The sequence below is a fragment of the Gossypium hirsutum genome, chromosome A08 (assembly GCF_007990345.1).
Source record: "Gossypium hirsutum isolate 1008001.06 chromosome A08, Gossypium_hirsutum_v2.1, whole genome shotgun sequence".
Taxonomy (NCBI): domain Eukaryota; kingdom Viridiplantae; phylum Streptophyta; class Magnoliopsida; order Malvales; family Malvaceae; genus Gossypium; species Gossypium hirsutum.
In genome coordinates this window covers 104,734,006-104,751,884 of record NC_053431.1, presented here as the reverse complement: position 1 = coordinate 104,751,884, position 17,879 = coordinate 104,734,006, and the positions used below count along the sequence as shown (strand labels likewise).

Here is a 17,879-nt window from a genome sequence, read left to right as displayed (position 1 = left end):
GGCCTGCAAAGGATGGGTATGAAAGTGAAGGCGGGCACGTTGGGTGTATTATTGTGAGACGAAAGTGATAATGGTGGCAACTAGCAATTTAAGAACAACACACGTTTCTCACAGTATTGTTTTAAAAGGTTAGCACTCATTATCTTTTATTTTTATTAGTTGTTCAATTTTTTCTACCCATCATGTGATAATTACTAGCATATATTTTTTATTCTAAATTAAATAAAAATATTTTTTCAACAAATCAAATAAATAATATTAAGTAATTGTTGTTGATGAAATTAAAGCTTTGCTTATTTTTGAACCTATGTCATGAAATTTTTAATAAATGAAAAAAAATAAAATAAAATAATTTATTTATGTTACTCTCCTACATGGATGTTTTCTCTGGATTAATATTGTACTTTCTGACTTCCTTTTTTTTTTAATGGAAAAAGAAAATGAAGTACCTCTTTTAGAAAAGTTGGTTTTATAACTCAAATGCAAGGTATATTAATAATAGTTTTTTGAATTAGTCTCTCAATGTTAAAAATTACATCCAATCTTTCTACGTCATTATGCTAAGTGGTACTATCTGATTGTTCCATCAACCCCATTAATACTTAATAGAAAAAATTGAGAGAATTTTTACCGAAAAGAACAAGATCAATTTACTTTTTTTTATTTAATACAGGGTAAAATATAATCCAAAGACTTTTACTTAATTTTTAAAATTATTTTTCAAGATAATTATATTACCAAAATATATATTTGAAAGAATTGGAGTTTTTATTCTCATAGGTTGTAGTTTGAAAAGAAAAAACCAACTGGGCCCCCAACCATCATATTCATCAAATCAAAAATGGTACATCCTTAATAATTATTTTATTACTACCTTTTGAATTTTGCAGCAACGCAAAAAAGAAAATCACAACAAAGTGGGTTTTCATGATAATTACATAGATTCAAGCATTTCCAGAAGTTCATGTACCCCTCTCCACCTCCATTACCTTAACCACACCTTTTTTTTTTGAAATATTGGGTTTTGTTTTGTAGAGTTGTAATGTTTAGATTAAATTTATAATTGAATTGGATTATATTCTAAATTCAAATTCGAGTAATTGTTTAAAAGATATCGAGTTTATTAACTTTTATATATTTAGTTGAGATTACATGATTAAGACATTGAAAAAGATTAGGGGTAGCACATGATGGATGGCTACAACTCAAACAAGGTTCACAATTCCATGGTCCCAATGTATGTGGGGTTTTAACTTTTTTTCAAACATTCTAGCACTTTGAGAGGACGAGGAAATTGGGAATTATCCAGCCCCCTACCATACTTTTTGTTTTGCCCTTAGCATCAAATCTATGAGAAGAAAAAGATAGGAGGGAAAACAGTTGAGTAGTGGGTGGGGGAAGGTGGCACACTAGAGGAGAAAAATAATAAGGGGTTGCAAAGCATACAACACCACAAACTAGGAAGCAATGCCAAATATATATAGCCCCAGATGTCAATCAATGGCTAATCAGGATATATTATTCCCTTTTTATATGCAATTTTCATCGTATCACTTGTCATTCATGAACTTGAGGTAGGAAAGCCTTTGAGGAAGTTGTTCTTCATTAATGTTCTCCTTTATTCCCATTGGTGGAGAGAAAATAACTCCATAAATAAGTGAAACTGGATGTATCGAAATATGATAAGGAAGATTGAAGTAGAATCTGTAACGTTGAGTGTAGTAACAGATGATGATGGTTTGTATGATTGAAAAGACTAAATGTAGTTGAGAATGAGGCTGAATAAAGGAATAGTCGAGAGAACTCTAGAAAAGAAATGTTAGAAATGCCAAAAGTTCTTTCACAAATTATGAAGAACTCGTATTTATTGATTACAAGAATAAATGGGTATGTGTTTAAAACTTGACCTGCTAAGCGTAAATGCTTATATTCACTTGGTAGGTTATCGTGCGCTACGTACAGTTCATTTTGGCGAAGTGTTTTTGCTCGGTTGAATTTGTTGTTTGTTTAGGAAACTTTACGCACTCAAGCTCTTCGTAGAATCAAAAGAAAAAACCTCGATAAAAAATAATACTAACTCGTTAAGGAGTTAACAAACTCCTAACATATGACACTTTAAAGATTTTTCCACAAGAAACCGACCTCTTCTCAACAATTATAAATTTAATTTAAATTAACATCGGTGGTGCACATCAAATTTATTGTGGAGATTCTTGAGTTATGATGAAATAAATTAATTTTTAATATTTTAAATTAAATTGATTAAACTAAACTAATCGATTGCTTACTTCCGCAACCACTAAAAAAACTTTGAAGTTTTTTAAGTAATCTTGGAGGCAAATATATCATGATATATTGAAAGAGGCATAATTGAAATATGACCCTTATTTTGAAAAATTAGATTAAAGTTTTAAACATGATATTTATATGGGTAAATTATTTAGTTGGTCACCTAATTTTTTGGACCTTTTTTTTTTGGTCACCCAAATGTAATTTGGTCATTAACGTTACAATAATTTATTGTTTTGGTCACTCAACCATTAGTTGATTGTGCATGCCATGTCATCATTTTTTTTTACTTTTTTTTAACATTGTTACTATTCATCTTCTTCTTCTTCAACTCATTTTTTCCCTCCACACCACCCCTGCTTTTTTTTTTAAACAAAGCTACCTTGTTGAGAAATTTTGGGTGAATCTTTTCTATTATCTAAGCACATTGTTCCAATTAAAAGTAATAAATGTGAAATAAGCAGGTTTAATGTAAAGTCCAAACTTTTGCTTGTTAGAAGAAAAAAGAGGTCCAAATTGTTGGCAACAGAACAAGGCTAAATGTTGTAAATAGCAAATGACTACCATATATGAGGATTGCTCTAGATATCTATGATGTGATGATTCTGTTGCGGTGGGAACTGACATTTTGTCAGTCGTATCCCATGTTAGTCTCCAAAAAGCAAAGTTGGGATGAAGGCATTTCCTTCAATTTCTCCACTACTTCTGTCAATGATATTTTCAAGGTTTGTTCCTCTATCAAACTTATTTATGTTGATGGCTTTTTTCTCGGTCCCCCTTGGGAGCAATTCTTCCATATTTACAAGGCACGATTTTTTGATGTGACATACCAGGGGATAGTTAGGCGCCATGCATATGACATGTTCCCCCTTTATACTCGACACGTACCCTTAAACATGTCTTTTTGGGTAAAGAAGTATCATCGTAGAAAGTGCAGCTCACGAGGTGGTGAGGAGAAATGTCGATGACGTGCAACCCGCTTGTATGGCTTGCGAGATGGGCGAGGCATTGCTAGCTTGTTAGACGTTGCCGGTGTGCACCCTACACGTATAGCTAGCAAGGTGGGCGAGACATTGGTGGTGTGCGGGAAATGTCCAGCTCACATGTAAGGCTCGTCTGATATATAACTCGTCAAGTGCACAGTTTGCATGAGTGGAGAGCTAGCAGAGTGGTAAGCTAGCAAAGATGGCGAGCTATGAGCGAAGTGGCAAGCTAGATGACATCCTTTCCTTTATCGGTTTTGATTCTAGATCACCTGAGTGGATTAGATTTCGGGTAATTGAGGGTTTGTTATGTAAGTTTTAATTGAAACTTACTGAATAAACTTTGTTGCGTGTCAACGACATGTAAACTTTGTTTCATTGAATAGTGCTAGTGATACTGATTTAGGTTTTGATGTTTTTTCATAATAATAAAACTACCACTTAATTTAGCATGTAACATTAGGGATAACAGTAATGTGTACGGTGACCAGCATAGCAAAAATACGACGAACTGTATGGAGAAAATACCTGCAGTATATAGAAAAATTAGACAAGCTATACAACAAAAATTCAGCGAGCTATACAATGAAAATTCAACGAGTTATGCTTTAAAAATAGTGCAATTAGTACTGTAAAATACTGCGAGCTATTTTGTCAAAATATTGCAAACTGTATTGTAAAAATAATGCGAACAGTGTTGAAAAATACTGTGGACTAAACTGTAAAAATACTGCGAACTGTACTTAAAAACTACATAAATTTTCTGAAGATTTTGCAACTTTAAAATTGAAATCAACTGCATGAGAAAGTTGCGATATTAAATCAACAAGTGTAAGATTTTGGAAATCTTATAAGTATAAGGCTGAGATCTTAAATCGACGAGCCGCAAGATTCGAACAATCTTAAATCTTGAATCTTAAATTGGAAAATCTAATATTTGAAAAATCTTTTAAGTATAAGGCTACGATATTAAATCGGTGAGTTACAAGATTCAAAAAATCTTATAAGGCTGTGATCTTAAATTGATGAGCCACAAGATTCAGAAAATCTTAAAAGTATAAGGCTATGATTTTAAATCGGCGAGTCGGGTTGCGATCTTAAATTGGCAAGACACAATATTCGAAAAATCTTGTAAGTAGCGAATTTATGGAAGAATAAAATCGTGGAGCGAATTGAAGGAAGGAGAAAATCGTGCCAATTTCATTCTTAACCATTCTACTAACAAAGCTGCCAAAATAAAAGAGAGAAAAACCCCAAAATAGTTTCGATAACTCTCCTCGCTACTTACTAACACTCCTCGTTAACTCATTATTTCACAATTCACCACTTCACATTCTAGCCCATAACACAATAGGCTATTATCTACTAAAAACATGAAATTATAATAATAAAAAAACAAGCATGATATATTAAATCAAGTTACGAAGATGTAATTTCTCATAGACTCGTGCTGGGTCTTTGAAAGCTTAGCAGATAACCACCTGGCGAATAGTTCTTGTGTTATCCCCCACTTTGTATCCACAAACTCTACGGGGTGTATACTGGTTGCCCATGAGTATTTGACCGCTGCCTAGCTTGCCTATATTCTCGGTGAAAAAAATGAGTTGACCTTTTGATTTCCTCTACTTCCGCGAGCTTGTGAGCTCTTTCATAAAGGTCTACTGGGTTTTACAGTTTGCTACCTATGAACAAATACTGAACATGCTCACTCAACAGCCTCATGATGAAAGCATCAATGGTCTATTGATTTTCCAAGTTTTTTATATTCAAGGATGCCACATGAAAACGTTTTATATACTCTTGCAAAGACTCATCTTCCTTCTGATTGACCAATATTAAGCCTATTGAAGTACTCAAGATTGTTCTGTAGGCGCGAAATCTTCCTAGAAACAACTAACCTAAACTGTATGAGACTTCTAACAGAACTCTATGAGAAATAAAAATATTAATCCTTAGCGCTTCCCTTCAAGGTCATGGAGAAAACCTTACACTTTGAAACATCCGAGGCTCCCAGAAAATTCATGTAGTCGTTGTACTGCATCAGATTGTGGTCGTGGGTCCCTTCTTCCTTCGAAAATCTCTTTTGGCACTTTAAACTCTGAAGGTAAACCCACCACTACAATTTCTATGGCTAAAAAATTGTTAGAACAAAAGACTCAATCCATGTCCTCGATGTCAGGATGTAGCGCCTATATGTCTCGGCACAAGGCATCCATTTTCTGTTGTCATGGCCTTGCTGTAATAACCCAAATTTTACGGTTATCAGAAAAAGTGTATTTTCGAGTCTCCGTTACTGAAAAATGGATCCGTAAATAATTATCAAAAATATTTAAAAAGTTAATTGAGTGATTAATTAGAGTTTAATTAAGTGAATTTAGCTTAATTAAGGGTAATTGATAAAAGGGTTAAATTGAATAAAGTGTGAAAATTTAATTATAGATTAAAAGAAAATAAAAAGGACCAAAATGGCAATTAAGCCATTTAGCATAAGTGAGGCGGCATATAAACTTAGATTTCAAATTATAAAATATATATATTTATTAATAAATGATATTAAATTAATTTATTATAATTATATTATAAGATATTTATATGATAAATAAATTAGTACAAAGACAAATGTATAGTAAATAAAGTATACAAGTGTATGGATAAAAATACATACATTTGTAAAATATGCATTAGATATTAAATAGATATTTATTATTTTATAAAAGATACTTATTAATTAAATAATTATATTATAAGATTTTATATGATAAATATATTAAATAAGGACAAATGTATGGTTATAAATGGATACAAATGTACTAATAATATACACATGAATAAATAAAAAATATTTACTATTTAAATATAATTACATGTGTGTATATATATATATATATATATAAAAGAAGAAAGAATAGAAGGGAAGAAACAAAGCAAACGAAACAGAGAGCAGAGGAAAGAAAGAAAGAAAATGAGAAAAGAAAGAAGAAAAGGGAAAATTTAAGGCGTGAAGCTTGGAAGTTTAGTAGGTAAGTCAATTTAGCCCTTTTTACTTAATTTTGATGTTTTAGAAGCTTTGGAACAAGATTTTGATAAAATTAAGTTGATATTTTGAAAGTTATTAGATTTCTAGATAATGTTTATGTTGAGTAAAATGATGAAATAAGGGTTTAATTGATAAAAATTCAAATTAGAAATGAAATAAGGATTGAATTGTAAAGTAATTCATAAGTTTTATGTTGAAGGGCTAATTTTTAAAGTTATTATGGATGAGTGCTGGAAGCATATGATGAATAAACATAGAATTGAAGCTTTAATTTTGATATAAGATAATTTTATTAAGTAAAATTGACAGAAATTGATTTTAGGACCTAATTGTGAAAATGTTTGGAATTAAAGTCTAGTGTCGAAATTATGATTTCCAAAAGTTGTAAAGTAGTTTAAGGTGATAGAATAAAGTATTAATTGAGAAAAATCAGCTCAATTGAGAGGCTAATTGATTAGGGATGAAATTGTTATTTATTAAAGTTCGGGGGAAGAATGGTAATAAACAACTTACACTAAAACAATATTAGACAGCAGCAGTAGACTAACTTTGAAAAATCACCATAAATTTTATAAATTGAATTAGAAGATGAAAAAAATATGAAATTAAAGCTTATTGAATCTAGTTTCTCATAGAAGAAACGGTGTAAATAATGAATTTGTAAATAATGAGATATAATGAATTTTGTGAAACAATGTTAGAATGAATTCGGGTTCCCCTGTTCTGACTTTGGAAAATCATAAAAAATTGGATAAAAATAATTAGGGGCTTAAATTTATATGTTTAGAATCCTGAATGAGTCTAGTTTTAAGAGAAATAAATGGAATATCATTCGAATTCTGTACGAGGAGATAATTAATTTTAGTGAAGAAGGGTTATAATTTTCAGACAGCAGAACAGGGGTAATTTAAAGAATAAACTGTACTTATTTGCTAAACAAAAAATTCTGAAAATTTTATTGTAAGAATATATATGAGTCTAGTTTCAGAAAAAATTAACGGATCTTAATTTGGAGTTCTATAGCTCTAGATATAAATAATTTAGTGACTATGACACAGATGGACAGCTTGAATATTCATAAAAATAAATAATAAAAATTATAGATGATGTTACTTACAAGTGTGTTATATACTATAAGGATGTGGAATGGAGAAGAGGAGGAGGAAAATATATATGAATATTCAGCTAGCATGACTAGTTTGTATGTTCTAGGCTTAAGGACTAAATTGAATAAAAGTAAAACTTCAGGGGGTAATTTTGTAAAAATATAAAAAATGACCAGATTGAAGTGAATGAATTGTTTTATTAGCTAAATTAATAAATTGAATGAAATTGTCAATTTAAGATCAGGTGAAAAATCGAGGAAAATGAAAAAAAATTATCAAAATGCCCTTGAATCTTGGTATTTTTGTAATTTAGTCAGGTAAGTTCGTGTAACAGAATTATGCATAATTATAAGCTTGAATTAAATATCATACTTGTGAATTGTATTTTTGTCATGCATATGAAATTGATATGGATATATTTGATAATACCCGATAAAATTATACATCCCGTTGAACAAAGGAAAATCAATGGATATAAGTTTCCCGATTTGGTTGTAGTTCTGCATATGTTGCAGACACACCATAGCTCGAAAGAGCGTCCCAATATTAGCCCTCTCAAGCTCCCCGTTATATGGTTCTTGCGAGCTTCCCGTTATAGCTCTTCGGAGCGTCTTGATAGGTTGTGATCCGCATGTGTTGTGGACACACAGTAGCTCTTAAGAGCGTCCCGAAATACAGCTCTTCGTGAGCTTCCCGATAGGCTCTTTGTGAGCCTTCTGATAGTGCTCGCTTGAACTTCCCGATATATGGCTATCTGAAGCTTCCCGATAGGCTCTTCGTGAGCTTCACGATATGGTTCTTTGTGAACTACCTGATTTCAGCTTTATTGAGTTTCCCGTTATAGCCTGGATTAGCTTCCCGATATAGCTCTTTATGAGCTCTCCGTTAAATAGTCTCGAGACAGTAAAAAGGATCTAGCCCGGACGGGTGATCCTATCCTGATATAGCCCTCCCGAAGAATATGTGTAAAATGGATTTAGCCCGGACGGGTAATTCGAATTAGGGTCTGAATTTAGCCTGGACTGGTAATTCAGATCCAAGCTCATTAGAGTAATTGTCGTTGCAGGGGATTTAGCCTGGACTGGTAATCCCGACAATACTCTATGAGTTTATATTACAGGGGATTTAGCCTGGACTGGTAATCACACTGTAAGGATGAGGTTCGCAGGAGTGTGCTCTCTGAAATGAAATATGTAAGACCATGGTTGAAAGATACCATGGCAACCTGATATGAAATGTGTAAGACCATGGTTGAAAGATACCATGGCAATGTGACATGAAATGAATAAGACCATGGTTGAAAGATACCATGGCAACATGACAGAAAACGAGTAAGACCATAGTTGAAAGATACTATGGCATCATGTCGAAGATAAACAAGATTGTGGAAGAGAGACGCCAAGATATCTATTGATCAACTTATATTCAGGTAATATGTACCAGATGACAAATGGTTATATGAATTGGTTATACAAAATGGTTGTGTGAAATGTTTACAGGAATTGGTCATATGGAAATATATGTACAAAATAGTTGTATGAAATAATTAAGAAGATAGATAAATGAAATAAGTATAGGTACATGGAATTTAATTTATGTTGAGTTTAATACGAACTATTACCGAAATAAATATACATAGAATATAAGGAAATGATGGTGCATGAACTATTGATATAATGAAATAAATAATATATGCTTATGAAGAAACAGTAAGAGAATAATATATTTTCTAACATGTACATATATAATTATCTTTGATATGTTAATACAAGGAAATTATGCAAGTTGAGAATATTATTAAACTCAAGTGTGATATGTTGAGAAAATAGGTATATCAATGTTGAATTTATATGAAATATGTGCAAGAATACTAACAATGTTGTTGTTTGACGTTTAGACAAGTATCAAGCTATTGACTGAATGGTAACATGTTTAATTATAAAGAGCATTGAAATGGTAAATACTTAGAAGAAAATATAATTTAAGATTTTGGGAAAATTTTTTCTATGATCCCGATTTTATTTCGGTTGATTTTTAATGTATGTTTTGGGCTTCGAGGGCCCAGTAGAGAGACATTATGATTATTTTTAAAATATTAATAATAAATGACTTAGAAATTATCTGAAAATATTTAGTAAACTCCGGTAATGCCTCGTACCCTATTCCGACAATGGATACAGGTAGGGGGTGTTACACTTGCATATACTTTATAGCCCTCCTCCTATAAGGGCATGTTGTTATCATGATGACCAAAATGGTTTGACTACATCTTTCGCATCATCTTGTCATTTTGTCTAAGCTATTCTTGATGAAAAAGTTGTTGCTCTTCATGTCTAACATTCTACAGTACCATCTGCTCCTTCAAAATGCGTACCTACTCTTGTAGGCTTACAAGCTGCTGTTTCAAAGTCTCCTGGTTAGATGGGTTGGAAATCTCTTGATTTGACGAAAAATTAAGGTTGAAATTACAATGTGTTTCCTGCTGATCTGAGTTGTCCAAGTTTTTGGCAGGTTCGCGAACCATTTCGCAAATAGGTCAAGTTTATCGGGATGATTACTAACCTCTCCTCTAACATTCTGGCTTGAAAAAGGTGTGTTGGGGGATCTCTCGTTTGGGTGAGCCATATAAATCTGTGTTCAATCTGAAAGCCGGAAGTGTGTCCATGCTTATCGTACCAATTATTGATAGTTTTTTTCTCGGCCCCTATTAACGGCAATTCTTCCACATTTATAAGGCATGATTTCCTTATGTGATATAATAGGGGATAATTAGGTTCCATGCATATGACACGTTCCACCTTTAGACTCAACATGTACCCTTAAACGTCTTTTTTTAGATAGAGAAGTATCATGGTAGAGGGTGCAACTCGCGAGGTGGTGAGGTGAAACGTTGATTGTGAGCTAGCGGAATGGTGAACTAATGAATGTGGCAAGCTGGAAGCGGAATGACGAGCTAGCGAAGGTGGCGAGCTGGGAGTGGAGTGGCGAGCTAGCGAATGTGGCGAGTTGGATGACATCCCTTCCTTGATTGAGTTAAGCTCCAAATCACCTGGATGGATCAAATTCTAGATTTGTGAAGTATTATATAACAATTTAATTATGTTTTTTTTTTTTGAAATTTTCATTTCAGGGCAAGAAAGTTGTCATCTTTGAACTGCCTTGCCTGTAAGTTCTTTTTCCCCTTGTTTCTGGCAATATTTATGGAAATTGAGAAATGGAATTTGATTTTGTGAGATTTTATTTGGAAAATCAGCGTTTAAAAATGTATATTAATTAATTCTGATTTATCTATATATGAGGTACTATATGCATGATTTACTAAATAGTTAATAAAAAGTAATTTTTCACTAGGTTGCTGCTAGCTTGGATTGTCTAACCATGAAGAATGGGTAACAACTAAGAAGCTCCTAGGCAAATAAATGGGAAGTTTGTTTAGAAAAAAGAAAGGGAGAAGAAGAAAAAGAATGGTGGAAGCAAGAATATGGCATAGAAGGAAGATGATGAACAGTAATGGGGTAAAAAAAGAGTAAAAAATGATGACATAGTGTACATAATCAACTGTCGTTAGTGATTTAACAAAAGGGTGGTTAACATAATAAATAATTATAATGCCAGTAGCCGAATTAATTTTTTTATTTGAATGATCAATTAAATAGTTTACCCTATTTATATAAATATATTACAGATATATTTATTCAAACAAATAAAATTGTCACAAAAGTAACATTATAACACAATGTATGAACATGCTACAATTTACATAAAATGTATTAGGAGCCTATAAAAATTTACATAAATTTATACAACTTTAAACATGCAAAAAGAAGTAACACAAAAATTATAAAGACATATCTTTCTTTAAATTAAGGCCCTGTTTGGCAATTAGTTTTGTTAGGATTTCGACCAGATTAAGCAACGAATAAGAAAATAGCGGAATAAATTGAGAAATTGAACACACAAATTTAACGTGAAAAAACCCCTCCAAAGAGGATAAAAAATCACAAGCAAAGATAATTTTACTATAATGACAAAAGAACAAAGAGTACAAAAGATGGAGATAAAAACTAAACCTCGAAAACCCGAAAACAAAGAGCCCACAAAACGTAAACACAAAATTCTCTAAATGTGTTATGAGTTCTAACCTCTAATGGGTATATTTTCTAAGGTTGTAAAGGAGCCTATTTATAGGCTAAATTCATAGATCAAATAATAATAAAATAATCTAAACTAATCAGTGTTTGATTGAAACAAGTAAACAGAGTTTAACTGAAAGATTATTTTTCAAATTTGACTGAAAATAGGAGTCATATTTAACAGGTTTATAGGTGATAGTTGATTGCTGATTGTTGATTGCAGTGGGTGGTTTGACTAGCTAATTCTATTAACTAATTTGATCAACTGATTCTATTAACTGTTTATTTAAAAGTGTTGGATAAAACTTAGCTGATAGCTGAAAGATAATAAGTGTAAAATGATAAATAAGAGCGTGCCACATTTTATTGTTAAGTATTTATTTTATAATACTTTAATCATTATAAAGTGAAATTATTGAAATAAAACATTATTACCAAGGAATTAAAACATCCTTTATAGAAATTAGTTAGTGAATATTTTTGAAAATTTAAATAAACAAATTTATTAAGTTTCTTATTTGTAAATGTTAACCTTGTGGAAATTGATAAATATTAATAGTGTATCAATATAATTGTAAACTATATTCTTAGTGATAATTATGTCATATTCTTAGTATGTAAATTAGTGATAATTATGTCACACTTTGAATAAATTTGTTAAATAATATATTTCAATTAATATAAAGTTGCATAAGAAATTATTTTACACAAGTAAATTGAAAATAAATTAAGAGGACATAAATATTCAAGAAATAGATACATGTGGCAAATGAAGTAATTTTTTAGCAAGTATGGCCGGATATGCCATTTCATATATCTCATTCCCAATCAACTGTGAAAAAAATTGTTCATCCCTGCGTTTTTTGATTTTGGAAGTTTTAGCTTAACAAACTCTTGCAAATCTCGATTTACCAAATACTATAATTAAAGAATTTGACCATCCAAACCTCTATTTATGCTCAAATGAATTTAAAAAAAACTCAAAATTCTATTTACCAAACATCCTTAAATCTTTATTATGTTAGATATGAGATGGAATGAGCAACAACATAAAACGAGTCATTAACATATAAAATATCAAATATTTTTAATATGGACAAGAAACAAAAATTTTTATATAACTTTATAATAATCTGAACAAAATAAATATATATTTTATAATTCTCTTCTAATTCGCAATTAATGGGACAAATTTTAAGTTGGATTGTAGATTTATTTTTTTATATTTAAATAATATTTGAATTTAAATTTTAAAACTATTATCTGAAATTGTATTGCTTATTTAGATAATAAATGCGGATTTATATATTTAAATTCACCTTATAAATTCTATTTTATATATAAATAAAAAGAATTTTAACGAATTTGAATTTTGATTTTGAAATAGTTTTTTTTTTTGCAGATTCATATATTTGATAGATAATAAAATTTAATTTATATTCCAATTGGAATAATAATTTGCGGAATTAGATAATAATGCAATTATTTGAATAAAAATTTTATTTAGAAAAGGTAATGAGGTTTTTACCGTTATTAATATTAATCTCCAAAATATAATTATTATTATTAAACACAAACACATTATCCTGTTTTTGTTATATGGTAGCAAAGGGTGAATTAGCTTGATATATCATATATATATAAATGGACAGGTTCATTGTTATAATAATAACTTTTTTTTGGCATTTTAAATTGTTTTTCAACAATGTCTGCCTCAGAGATGATATATGGATTGGACTTAGTCCTAATGTGGGTTAGTAGATGACCAATAAGGGCTAAATTCCGTAGTAAAATTACAGGTGGAATATATGAGGTTGTTTTATTTAATTTATTTGGCTGATTGAATTACAGAATATAAGATTACTTAAAAGCATATTTTACTCATTTATTTTTGTTGTAGAATTTATTCTTTTAACAAGTTTAGATCTTTTAATATTTTTTAGTCTCAATTTTCATAACATTATGATAAATTATTACAATTTATACATTAATAAGAAAGTATATTATGTTGAAATGAATTTATAAATAATAATGTATACTATGATTTAAGAACTCGTATTTATTAATTACAAGAATATAAGATTATAGGTTTAAAACCTGACCTGCTAAGCACAAATGCTCGTATTCCCTTAATTTGTACAGTTTTTTGTTATGTATTTACATCTTATAAATAATGTCCTTAATTTGTAAAAAAAAAAATTGTTGCAATCACCATTGATTTTAAATTCACTATTGCAGTATTTAATTTCGAAGGAGTGAATAAAACTCAATTCGATTTAAAAAAATTAATTTTTTTTAATTTTGAATTAATTAAATCGAGCTATTCTGAGTTAATAGATTTTTTAGAATTAACATGAATATGTAATTCAAATTTTTGAGTTCGAGCCGATTTAAATTTTACAGCTCAAATAATTCAAATAACTTAAATAACAAATTGATGTAAATACTCTTTGGGTCCCTGATAGTTTTAAATATGTGCAATTGGTCCTCTAAAAAAATTACAAAGAATTCAAAATAATCTTCAATAATTCAAAATATTTATAAAAATATCTTTTTTCCAAAATTTTATAAATATATATTCAAAATATTACTAAAAAATATTTCAACTATATAAAATGCTAAATTATATATATTTAAAAATTCCATAATGATAAATTTGAGGCAAATATAGTTTATCATTGTTCTTCTCTTTGTTTTAAAACAGTTTTTAAATATACATGTCATTTATGTTTTTAAATTTGTAATTTAGTGATATTGCTAAGAAGATTTAGGATTGGTTTAATTTATTTTTAATTTAACTCGAATTTATTTATTTATTTGTGAATAAATAAATAACACAATTACATTAGATTAAAAAGATCAAAAACGCCTCTTGCTTTGTCTTGTTGGAAAGTATGCAAGACTTAATTAGGGATAACATCACAAATTTGTAAACTCGATTGCCATGTAAGACCCAACTTGGTCAAGTGATCCACAATTATGTTATTTTCTCTAAGTATATATCTCAACTACCATTGTCCTTCAGCTCTCAAGGGTAGTTGTACTCTTCTAAGGACTGTAATGCTTGAGTATTCCAATCTATTATCAGCCAAGACTTTGATCACTTTTATAGTGTCAAATTGAATTGTGGCTCTTTCGTATCATTTACTGGAGTTCAGCTTCAAAAGGCATACACTGACCTAAGTATCGATTGAACTCAACTCAAATTTAATTTCAATGAACTTGATTCAAGAAAAAAAATTCAAATCGAATTAGCATAATAAAAATAAAACTTGTCTACTTAATTCGAAAATTTCACTCGTGAGTAATCTATGTCTTGTGATCTAGAAGGGTATGCGCTTACTGCATTCTTCTTTTCCCGCTTAAACTTTTGGTTTCTTCTAGCTACTTTGCCAACTGCTTTTGTATTGTCATATCCTTACCGTATAGCACTCTTCTTTTTCGTTGGAAGAAAAAATGGAGAATAAGAAGAGACGGCAGAATAAGCAAATACATTAGATTACAAGACTAATATAAAATTACATCCATTCATGATTCATGGAAAAATGGTGGATGGATTTTTCCAAATTCCCATTTGTTATTCACTCTACTTTCTTCTACAACACCTTAACTAGTACATTAAAACCAAAAAGGATTAATGAAAAACATCACCATATCTATACACTAAGGAAGTTTGTTTTCTTTGGTTTGTTGCCTCCTGTTCTTCAATCATCACATTCAAATCCATCACCACTTGACTTTCCCCCGCACCCTAATTAGCAGATAACACAAGCATTTGGATTCTCTTCCATGCTTTGAACATAGTAATAAGTGGTCATTTGAGGATTGTATGCTCTGTAAGCCTTCACAAGCTCCAAGACAGGGTCCGGTGGTGGCAGCAGCTGTGGCTGCTGCTGTGCTGGTGGCTGTGGTTGTTTCTCTTCTTCTTTCTTTGGCTCCTCTTCCTTCTTGGGTTCCTCTTCCTTCTTGGGTTCTTCTTTCTTTGGCTCCTCTTCCTTCTTGGGTTCTTCTTTCTTCGGCTCCTCCTCCTTCTTGGGCTCCTCTTTCTTGGGTTCTTCCTTCTTCGGCTCCTCCTTCTTCTCCGGCGGTTTTGCTGGCCCTACCGATACTATAGTGGTCGACCAGTTCTTGCGCAATTTGCTCACCACATTCACAGGATCAACCGTTCCAATCACTGTCAATTGCTGTGCTTTCATATCCATGGCAATGGAATCAATTCCTATCAAAATTTTCAAAGCCGAAAAAGACAAAGCTATAATCAATAAAAAGAAACCATTACTTTTTCCATGGCCAGCTCCAAAAGAACAACAACAATATAACATGAAGAAATCTCAGAAAATATAAGAACAAATCACTGTTAGCACGAAGATATTGTTGTCATCAAGATCCCTTAGTCATAGATAAAAAGGGGTTTTAACAATCCAAGCTAAAGTTCAAATACATATATAAATAACCAATGTATGTTGCATCGAAATCTGATATTCGAAACAACAATAATATCGAAAGATGTTAGAGAATATATATATATATATACGTAATATGAAGCAGTCACATCATTTTCTGTAATTTAATATAAGAAACATTTGGACAGATACCTAAGTAAGCAACACTTTATAATAAAGATTGTGCATGTACCTGAAAGAGTCGAGACTGTTTTTAGAGCCTTGTGCTTGGCTTTATCATCATGCAAATCCAACTTCAGCACAATCTTCTGCAATTAAAATAAGAGAAAATAAAAGAGATCTGTTTCAGTATCTTTTGTGTAAGCATCTTGGTAAATCGATATGTAAATATATAAATGCATTCAAGTTACATTTTAAACATGAACATAAATCAAATTACTCAATTTTTTTTCATCCTTTTCCATTACTTAGCACATCAAATAAGATGACAAAAACCAAAGACTGTACGGATTCTTTTGAGCTGAAAAAATGACAAGAATCAAAACCCAATTCAAGAACAAGGCCTTATGATTCTCTTTAAATCCCCACGACAAATATTACAATAAAAAAATTAAAAGAAAAAGCAAATAAAGAATCGGAACCCAATCAAGGAAAAGAAGAAGAGATCCCAAAGTAGGAAGCAGACCTTCATTTGTGTGGCACTTGAAACCCCTTTTTTTTTGAGGGAATTGCAGAGATGCTTTTTTTGGAGGAAAGGAAAGTGAGATAAGAAGGAAAAAGAGGGGGGGTGTTGAAAACAAGAGATAATAATGGAGGGGTTTGAAAAAAAAGGGGTACAAAGAAGAGAAAGATTTGGACAGATAATTGTAAAGGAAAAGAAAAGAAAATCCGAATGAAAACAAGAAATGCAGAATAGGAGAGAGAAACAAAAAAAGGAAAAAGGTGGGCAAACGATGAGAACAGAGAGTAACAGAACACAGAGAAAGAGAGTGAAGTGTTGTAATGAAGGAAGTGAAAACTAGCGGGCAAGGCTCTTTGTCTCGACGAGGCTTTTAAGTTTTAATCGAAAAACACAATTAAAAACACAAAATGGGTTTGAATAGGTAATAGGATGCAGTAAAAATGCGTCTTATTTTTTTATTTTATATTATAATATTTAATTTTGTTATTATTAATATTTTTAAATTAAGCGCAAATAAATATATTGTCTATCAAAACTTAACCATAAACTTATAGTATGGTCCAGACCTATTTTTCTCAATTATAAACATGGATGGGTAAGTTTTAAAGGGTTATGTGCGGGTTTTCATAAAAATAATAAATAAATAAATATCAAAATAATATTTTTTTAAATTAATTATGAAAATAGGTCATTTTTTGCAGAAAATTAGGTGTTCTCTGATTAGTTGATTGTACCACTTTTATTTTTTTCTAAATTATAATGCAATCAAATGAATTTTTATTATTGCTGAATGACACATTGGCGACACCAGACTAAAGTGTGATATATCAAAACGTTTAAAGACTTGAAAATTTTCCCTTTTAGATTGAATATTGTAAAAAAAAAAACCTTTAGGTTGCGTTTTAGGTTGGCTAATATTTCTTAAAAATTCACTTCAATATTTTAAAAAGAATAAAGTATTGGCATTATAAGAGTTGAGATATTAAATTATGTCAAAAATAAAATAGAGATTAAATTTCAAATTTGAACCAAATATAAGGATGAAAACTAAAAATTATCCATTATTATATAATCTCAAAAGAATATAGGGATTAAAACTAAAATTTAACGACCATCTTTTCATGTAAAAGAAAAAAAGAAAAAGAACAAGTTTCATATAATGAAAGGGACTAAAGTGGTTATTTTAAAAAATAGAAGTACCTTAAAAAGAAAATAATAAGCAAGGAAGGGTTTATGAAACAATTAT

At 30.5% G+C, this 17,879-nt stretch overlaps 1 protein-coding gene across 2 annotated transcripts; it reads right to left on the bottom strand.

Annotated features, from left to right (window-relative positions):
* Nucleotides 1–15,030: 15,030 nt before the first annotated feature.
* On the bottom strand, nucleotides 15,031–17,006 carry LOC121204467 (heavy metal-associated isoprenylated plant protein 39). Of its 2 annotated transcripts, none has more exons than XM_041074296.1 (3): nucleotides 16,637–17,006; nucleotides 16,184–16,256; nucleotides 15,031–15,767 (listed from the first exon to the last, which is right to left on the bottom strand). In XM_041074296.1, exons 1-3 carry the CDS (start codon nucleotides 16,640–16,642, stop codon nucleotides 15,304–15,306), a joined length of 543 nt encoding a protein of 180 aa, XP_040930230.1. In that variant the 5' UTR covers nucleotides 16,643–17,006; the 3' UTR covers nucleotides 15,031–15,303. The 2 variants fall into 2 exon arrangements, with proteins under 2 accessions (XP_040930230.1, XP_040930229.1); XM_041074295.1 differs by having other exon boundaries at nucleotides 16,184–16,259; nucleotides 16,637–16,993.
* Between the last annotated feature and the right edge of the window lie 873 nt (nucleotides 17,007–17,879).

Bases quoted from the DNA above. Each gene is read 5' to 3' on its own strand.
- LOC121204467 (XM_041074295.1), bottom strand. The intron at 15,768-16,183 runs GTACATGCACAA...AAATTTTGATAG, and splicing joins AACAGTCTCGACTCTTTCAG to GAATTGATTCCATTGCCATG.